The 9,135-nt window shown below is 47.0% G+C and overlaps 1 protein-coding gene across 1 annotated transcript; it reads left to right on the top strand.

Annotated features, from left to right (window-relative positions):
* The first annotated feature begins 1,421 nt into the window (after positions 1 to 1,421).
* LOC128298233 (AT-rich interactive domain-containing protein 1B) lies at positions 1,422 to 7,701 on the top strand. The gene is made up of 2 exons (XM_053033980.1): positions 1,422 to 2,121; positions 6,428 to 7,701. The coding sequence occupies exons 1-2, from the start codon at positions 1,422 to 1,424 to the stop codon at positions 7,699 to 7,701; spliced, it is 1,974 nt and encodes a 657-aa protein (XP_052889940.1).
* The last annotated feature ends 1,434 nt before the right edge of the window (positions 7,702 to 9,135 follow it).

Here is a 9,135-nt window from a genome sequence, read left to right as displayed (position 1 = left end):
TGTGAATTTGTTAAAATAATTCACAGATGAAAAAAGGTGGGAAATAATGTTGCATAGGGGATAGCTTAAGCTTCGAATATTTATTTTTATTTTATTTTATTTAATGAAGACGGCTTACGCTGTATTATTTCTTCAAATATTTAGTGCATATTTTATAGCCACCCCAAGCGGTAAATTTTTGTTTTACCCACTACTGAGACGGAACCGACGCAGAGACGATCGCGATCCAACAACTGATCCGCCAGGTAAAAAGATCACAGCCACGTCATTTTTCTGTGAGCCTTTGCCGTGGCAACACACGGTCCGCGCGTGGTGCGTGTGCTGTAGAGTGAATATCAAAATACCAGGGGCTCTTGGGAGAAATCCCTTAGAGCGAAGTGGAAGGCATTCTCTTGAAGTTTTACTCAGCCAGGGCGACTAGCGCAAAAGAGAGCCAAATAGGTAATCTTTTTCCGTGCTCTTTTGGAAGTGAGTCAGTTTACCGGAATAAAATAAAAAGTGTACAATTAACATTACACATGCTGACAAAGCAGCATTAGCCACGACCATACTCAAAACCGAGTGCAGTTTTCTGTGAAGTGTGTCATAAGACCTTTTATTGAAGGGCAGCTAAAAATTGTCGTTTTATTCTATATAATACTGAATTGTGCTGACGTGGTATGCTATTTGTAAAAGCGTTGGGCCGAAATGTAGATTCCGCATAGGTAGCTCATGGAACTGTCTCGAAATCGAAAGATTTCAATGCTTCCAGCAGCGAGGAAAGCAAGCGGCCAGACATATCTGGACGCGAAACTATAAGTAACTGGAATGCAGTGTTGGCAAGAAATGAGCATGGGTGTGTTTATTTGTGTGTTTTTCTTGTGAGAGTGAGTGTGAGAAAAAATCTAGCTTGCTTGAGTGTGGTTGTGACGGTGGAAGATCTTAAAAAGGTCTAGAGATTTCAGCGCTTGCCTTACGGCTCGACTCGATCGAAATATGGCTGAGAAAAGGTCTACGACCATAAGATTTGGCAAAGTTAAAGTCTTTTGACATCGATCGTAATAAATATGACCAAATGTAAATTAGTTGAAAGTGAAAATATCAGTGATGTAGCAATTTTTAAGTGTAGTTTTAACCAATTTCTGTTAGTTTTTTTTAGATAAAACATTCTGTTGCACAGATATAATTGCGGAGAAAAATGTTGCCTGATCGGTGAAGTGAACCATTTGCTAGACGTATAATTCGAATGAAACAGAGGTAAAGTGAAGAGTGTGTAAAACTGTGTAGAACTGCAACAGTGTGCGGCACAACGCAGGTGATCAAGTGGAGAGTTAAAACAGGAAACTCCCAGGAGCCTTTAGACACAGAAAGTAATCTTTCTGGTTTCGAAAGCAAACTTACACAGTTGTACGTGTCCGTAAAGGACAAGCACGGCGCGTCTTATGAAGGAAACAAACGCGATGGGAGAATCGACACCGATTTGCCGTTGCCGAGTGCTGTACCTGGGCAGTGCCGTGCCCCGGCAAAGCAAGGATGGCCTGCAGGGGATACAGGAGCCGTTGCGAAGTCTTTACCCATCGGAGGGTGCTATCGGGGCGAAGGGCATCGACTCGTGGCTGAGCGTCTGGTCGAATGGCATTCTGCTCGAGAACGTGGATGAAAACCGGAAGCAAGTGACGCGATTCTTCCCGATCGAATCGCTACACTACTGTGCCGCTGTACGGCAGGTGTTGATTCCGGAGCGTGGCAATAACAATCCGGAGCCGAAATTTCTTCCCCTGGACTCACCGTTTGCCCGAACCCCACGTGCCCAGCATCCGCCAATCTTTGCGGCCATCTTGCGGCGCACCACCGGCATCAAGGTGCTCGAGTGCCACACGTTCATCTGCAAGCGGGAAGCGGCCGCGAATGCGCTGGTTCGCTGTTGCTTCCATGCATACGCTGATAATTCGTACGCCCGGCAGCTGGAGGGTGGGTCCGGAAGTGGCAGCTCAAACAGTGTGTACGGCACGATCGGTGGTAAATCGAATGGTACGGCCGAGGGCTGGCGGTCACGTGCCGGTAGCACGACCACGCTCAACAGTGTCGGTGTCAGCAGGCAACCAATTAATGGCGTCGGCGATGCGTACACGGTGAAAAATCGTAAGTATCAACATCGTTCAGGGGGTGTGTATGTATGGGCACAGGCCATGAAACGAGTGGCGGGTAGTTGAATGTCTCAATAGGCAAGTAGTGTCACCGTACTGCGAAGGTGATCGTACGGGTAGCGGGTGCAAAGTCACTTAGGTAACTGGTGCTAACGAAATTAGGCTAACTATGAAAGTTGTGTGGGACGATAATTCCGCCTAAAATGGGTGGGCACCACCAATGTACGCCCGAACAGTACGGTACCCAAATTCCGACACGTTCATTCTGCCTGCCAAAACATCAATGCAGCAACACACCACAAATTATGAAGCGAGCTAAACTGCATACTCGCATTAAAAAAAAGGACTCTCCAAATGACCAGTGGTTGTAAAAGATACCTTAGTCGAGTGGTGTGTGAATATTTTTTCCCTCATGACCACATGACCTTCCATCGTCATTGGAAGAGGAATTTGAAGTGCGAAAAAAACACGACACGAACCTACCAAATCTTACAAAAGATTGCATGTTGGTCAAGATACGAACGCCAAGATACGGTTGCAAATGGTTGACTTCTTTTTGTGGTGGTGGACCTTGTTCTCGTTGATCAACAAGTGCGCCAACGTGCGGTGGACAGCTTGACCCACACACACACACACACACACATACACACACATACCCATACACACGCACATACCCACACACACGCACATACATTTGTTGGTGTTGGTTTCAAACCGGTTCCCCGCTGTCCGACATCGGTTTCGCCGAGTTGTCGTTGTTCTCGTGGAGGATTTTTTCTGATGCGATGGCATGTGATTATCACCGAAAATATCATGAGAAACGAACTGTTCGAATGCAAGGCTCTGGTTTGGCTTCTCATCTGCACCGCACAGTGTTGAATCGTGATCGACAAATTGTGCTGGGTTTACAAATTGATGCGAATTGGATGACACATCCCACAGCGGTGGGATTTGTATTGCGAGCAAACTGGATGATCTGGCGAAGTAAGATTTGTTTAGTACGGCATAGCAATTCTTTTCAGACAACAGATAGCTTGAACGCCGTCTTGTTTGAAAGGTTAACTCGAAAGGTTAGCATTTTGCGATTTACCACACTATTTGAAGGTTGGCAAGCATTTATGAAATCAATGAGAGCTAGCTGATGATGCGTCGAGCCATGGGCAGTTGTATGCTTCCAAACCATAGGTAAACGAACGCACTCATTAAAACATGAGCACAAAGTTTAGCCTTGACCCTTGAGGCGCATCAGTATCGGCTCATCACTAACCGAACTAGCAAGTTTCATTATTTAGACACGATTTTACTACACCGTCGCAGCAATGTGACTAATTTTGTTTCGTAACTCAACATCGCAACAACATCAGCACTACCCGGCGCTCGGCAGTCAAAGACCATTTCAATCTCCAATCAAATACACGACCGTGAAACCCGTCTAGTGTTCGAGGGCTTTGTTTGGGCTGTCTGCAAATTTCATAATTTCCGACCACACCGCACCGCACCTCCAGCCCCGGTGTGATCAAGTGCGGTCCTTCACCCATCGCTGCACAGTTGTACTGAAAGCAGCTGAAGAAGCTCCTTATGCGTTTTTTCTCCACCCATCGCACACGCTTATCCATTCGCAGATGCTAAATAGTGAACGAATTTCAAGGGATTCGTTCACTGGACGGAACGGGTGCAATAAAACAAAAATCAGACATTTATAAGCTTTCCATGTGGCCGAACATGGGGTGAAACGATTGCAACACATTGAAGACAGGAAGCGAAACCAAACGTCATTACAGAGAGTGGATGGGGTCGGTGCGAATGAAGGTAGCTGTAGAAAGGAGGAAAGTGCTGGGCAAGTGCAGCAGGCAGCGGACACGTAAATACGAAAACCGATAAATTGCTTCCATCGGCACATGGTGTCGCTTTTGCATCGCCAGTGCCGAACGACCAGTCCACGTGTCCAAAAGAGTTGTCACCTGTTGTTGAACCACCCAAACCAGGTGCAATGCATTGCAGGTGCCAAAGTGGGGATATGTGTTTGTAAACACGTGAGACGATAAGGTTGGGGCAATTAATTTGATTTGAGTTGTTTGTCTAGAGACACTTTCGATGTATTGAATTTTTCACTAATCCAAACATAGACAGAAATAGCTGGTACCTCTCTTAACCTGAGTGATTTGCAATGTTTCATTGCAGTTTGCAACCATTCGTATCGGTAATGTCGTGGAACGATTTGTTTCTCACTTAACAACCACAATTTGGGTCTTTTATGACGTAAGCATATTGCACAAGGGACAGGTGTGGTTGGATAATGCAGAAATTTGTGCTTTACATATTAATTGCAAAGCGTTGTGTGTCGTGAAATTGAATTGGTGTGAAAAGAAAATGCATTTAACGATGCGAGCCAATCAGTTTATGAGGTGCATTATTTGCTGTTTTCTTTGAATGGAGTGCAAATTTATTGGCCCGAGGTGTATACACGTATGTTGGAATCGGTTTTAATTAACATTAAATTTTATACAATAAATCAGCTATCACAACCGATGGAGACCATCGAACACATCAGGAAAATTAATTCGCTTTGAAAGAAGCTAGACATGCCTATCTTCTGTTAAGTTCAACTGACTGCAGAAAGCACATCAAAGTTAAGCATTAATATACGAGCTAAATTGAAAATGAGGACCGACAAATCTGATACGATGTGACTAATTTCGTAAGAGAAGCAAATGGAGGGCAATGGAGAGAAACTCCCCATCCAGTCCCGGTAGATAGCGTCTTGAAACGCGGGATGGAAATGGGAGTTGCCCTGAGATATCATTCGCTTGTGAGTGGGAAACACGCTGACCTTGTTGCGATGGCGTTGATGGAGCGAAAGAAACCAAACGAGACGGCACCGTTTTTGACGACAATAGCGCAGCTTCGGGGGGACGAGAATTGAGGCTATTTGGAGCGCTTAGGTCACGCTAGAGCAGCACAACAGCTTCGCTTGGAGAACGCTACAAGTGGCAGGAAGTAAAAGGGAGCCGCTTACCTAGCGCCACACGGAGAACTTTTGCTGACGTTGTACGCTTGAAACATGGGAGGGCACTGGGGCAAAGTAAGTTGGTAGCAGCAGTTGGATGCAGTCGGAAACTCGATGAGTCTTGAGTTTTGTGATCTAGATATGTGGGATAGGCGAGTATGTGTGCGCGCTGTGAATGTTGGGTAGGGTTGCAGCAACTCCATCACACTGTACAGTGTTGTTTCCCCTTGCTAGAGCTGGTAAATTCAAGTTCATGCACTTCGAATAGAAAAAATGCATGGGAAAATGGTTTGATGACAACCGGGTCGGAGCGCGAAGAATGCAGCGAACTCTGGCAAGGGGAACTGGAGTAGCTGGAGTCATCGCTCAATTGTAGTCGAGTGCTTTTGACCCAGGAGGATAGGTTCTCAGCGTGCCCGATTGCCGTAATGATTGTTGATTGTTAGCCGGAATGCTTCCGAACAACAATGGGAGTGTGGTAACATACGATGCGGGAATTAGCGCATCTGACTACTGAGGCACCGGACAATCGATTGTTATTGATTTTGCTATAATTTGTCAAGTCACTACTGTAACATTAATACCTCCAATTAATACACAGATCTTGCAGTAGTTTAAATTGTTGAGTTTTTCCTACATTTCTGTTAATAATAATCTGCGAAAAAATCCAAATAATGACACGTTGCACGACATCGGTCCTATCGAGCTAATGGATGAAAGTTTCATCTGATATTGCCGCCTTTGCCTCAGGGCATGTGAGTTGCCACATCAAGATCTCTCAAATTTCGATCGCAGGCTTTCTTTTCTTTGTGAATCTGAACAATTTTTTTTTTTGCATCCCACTGCGAGTTACGCGTGCGGGTACTTTGGACCATACGAAAAGCTTTTTTTGTTTGCTATTTCTCTCGTGAGCTCACACAACCAGCGTAATTGACCGTACAGGATGCAATCCGATTGAGCGCGGTAGATTTCGGATGGATTTCCCTTTTTATTTTCTTACCGCCTGACTGGTGGGCAGTAGGATTTGGTCTTTCGGCTAATTTGTGGAAGATTTGGCGAGCAGGTGATGACTCCTTATTTTGACACGTTTTTATTGATATGTTTTATTTATGTTGTTCATTTTTATTCTTCAACATCTTAAAAGAGACATATTGCTTGGATAAACAAAACTAAATAGTTTTAGAACACTTGCCGTACATTTTCCCACGTCTTGATCATTTTATACAAAGATTACTTGAATTGTTAGGAATAACAAAAAAATGTTTGCTTTTTCTTCCTCTTTTTTCCCGGCCAGTTTATGCCAGCAGCGCGGACCTAGAGGTGGTGGACGACGGTGAAAGCTCACTGTACAATGGCGACGAAAATCACAAAGTGTGGAACGGTTCCACCGATCAGATCGATGGCATCGGCTTTGGTAACGATGGTCACTACGATATCTACTCCGGCCCTGGTGGTCTCGGTGGCAGCACTGGAGGCGGCGGTGTCGGTGGCGGTTCAACGCTCGGACGCCCGGCACGGGTTCGCCAGATAAGCGCCCCGGTGCCGGTACCGCCGCCACCGAAAGAGGAACCGAAAAAGTCCAAGAAGGACAAGAAAGCGGCCAAAAGCACAGCGGCCCAGCATCAGGCCCAACAGCAGCAGCAGGTAGGAAGTCAAAGTTTATCCGGTACGCTTATAAGACCACGTCCCATGCACATGAATCCACTAGGTCGGCCGGCTGCCGGTCCAGCCTCAGCCAACTCTGCCGCAGCAATGGCCGCCGCAGCAGCCGCACATCACGGCATGATGATGTACCACCACCATCCCCATCACCCGATGGCGGGCCATCCCGGTTCCGGTCCACCGCCGGTACCGGGTCGGCAGTTCCACACCATCGGTCACCGCAGCATGAACGGCAGTGCGGCGGCAGCAGCGGCGGCAGCGATGGCCGCTGGTCTACCTCCCCATCCCATGCTCCATCCCCATGCTCCGATGCACCCAGCGATGGGTCTCCCACATCCCGGTATGCATCCCCACGCCGGCATGACTCTACCGGCAATGATGATGGCACCCCAGTACGCGACCCTGCAACATCCGCGCACCAGCAAAAAGAAGAAGGACAAGGGTAAAACGCTCAACGGCAGCAATGGCAGCATCCCGATCGGTGTACCGGTCGTACCGCCGATGTTTGCCTACCCGCCACAGCCGAACGGCAGTCTGGGCGGTGGGCCCGGTTCGCTCGCGGACAGTCGCCCACTGTCGATGAGCAACCGGAAGCTAGCACAGTCGGCCGCGGCCGGGTTGGACGACATGTCGGGCAACTCGGGAGCGGAATCACCGGGCGGTACGGGCATCTATCGGCGCAAGGGGCACCTGAACGAGCGCGCCTTTAGCTACTCGATTCGACAGGAGCATCGCAGCCGCAGCCATGGTTCGCTCGCTAGTCTACAGTTCAATCCACCCGACATGAAGAAAGAGCGCGAAATCGCACAGATGGTGGCCGGGCTGGAGCTGAACGATGATTCGACGCTTAGACGCCGCTCGGAAGTGGCCGGTTCGTCCGGTACGTTCGGTAAACCGAGAAGATGAGCGCAGAGTCCGGGTTCGTGGTGAGTGTCGCGTTGAAGTCACCGTACGCAAACCGGGACGCGGATCAACGAAAGCTTTTTCCGTGGGGATAAATCATACACAGCGCTTGTTTCGATCGCAATGGGGAGAGCAAACACATATTTACACACACACACACACACACACACACACAAACCGAAACAAAATGCTCGTAGTATGTGGTTTTAATGATAGTTGTTTGTAAAATAGGCATCTGACAGTTGAGCAATCTAGCATCACATAAATGGCATTAGATGGTAGTAGTTTAAGGCAGCGACAAGTCGGAACAAAACGCAATGGAACAGTCACGTCTCCCTAAAGCAAGGGGCGAAACATACGAGCCGGTTCTCTATTACCAAAACATTTTTATCCATTGTTATCATGGTGACAGCATCAGTGAGGTTAGTAATGGTTCATAGACGCATAGACACAAAGGGGTAGCATTTAGTATACGCTACCTAGTTCTCTTGGGATGGAGTAAGAGTAATCGATTCGACAGTTTAATTTTTATACTGGATTTTATGATAACATGTCTTGGAGTTAGCAGTAGAACAGTTAGCGGTAGAACATCAAACAAAATGCACATACACACACACAGACATGCCGAAGAGTGTAGGAAGCGAATGAGGAATGGCGTACCCGACACGAAGGGTTTGTTGACCGGTACCGGAGTATTGCAAAGAACGGACAGAAGAAGATACATGCAATTACAAGAAGAAATGAATGTGCCTTATTAGGTAATTAGATAATTTAATTATAATCAAGCCCATGAGCATGAGGTGCCCCCCAGGCCGGTAGTGCTGGTTTACTAACGCAATGAAATGAAAGTGAAATTGTAGCTGTTAGCAAATGCAGGATGTTTCGCGTATATGGCATCGGCATATCAGGCTGCGCTTTCTTCGGTTTTTGCGTTTGACCTTCTAAATTACCCTGGGAAATGAAGTTTAGTGCGAGCGCGAGTTTCTTTTAGCTGCTGACGGTGAGTTTTTCGGTGAGTGTACCATGCGCGTTGAAAGTGTTTTGATGTAATTATCACTCCACAGTGCAGGAAAGATGTGACGTTGAGGTGCGTAAGAGCAACGTGTGGGCGTCGTACGATCGACAGATGCACAGCATGCTCATTTTAATGATCGAGTGCTTCGACACCGGCAGCGATAAGAAAGAGTTTTCGCATGGTTCATCTGTTAACGAAAAAAAAACCCATTCGTAACAGGGCGAACGCCCGCGGTCAAAAGGAAAGTGATCGAAGTGGGTGGCTTCTACGCATTAGCCAAAATGTGTTGGAAAGCGAAAACGGAAGAAAAGTGGCAGCATATTGAAGGTAGGAAAAAAAGGCCGCAACAGTGTGATGTGGAAACAGGAAAACAATGCAAGGAGAAGAAAAACCGAACTAGACAGTTTCGTCGGCACGATAAA

The sequence above is a fragment of the Anopheles moucheti genome, chromosome 2 (genome assembly GCF_943734755.1).
Source record: "Anopheles moucheti chromosome 2, idAnoMoucSN_F20_07, whole genome shotgun sequence".
Taxonomy (NCBI): Eukaryota; Metazoa; Arthropoda; class Insecta; order Diptera; family Culicidae; genus Anopheles; species Anopheles moucheti.
This window is presented reverse-complemented; position numbering and strand designations above follow the sequence as displayed.

What these genes read in the sequence shown, in the direction of transcription:
- LOC128298233 (XM_053033980.1), top strand. Translation starts at nt 1,422, where the DNA reads ATGAAGGAAACAAACGCGATGGGAGAATCGACACCGATTTGCCGTTGC. An exon ending in TGCGTACACGGTGAAAAATC is followed by an intron (nt 2,122 to 6,427) that starts GTAAGTATCAAC and finishes TTTCCCGGCCAG; the next exon opens with TTTATGCCAGCAGCGCGGAC.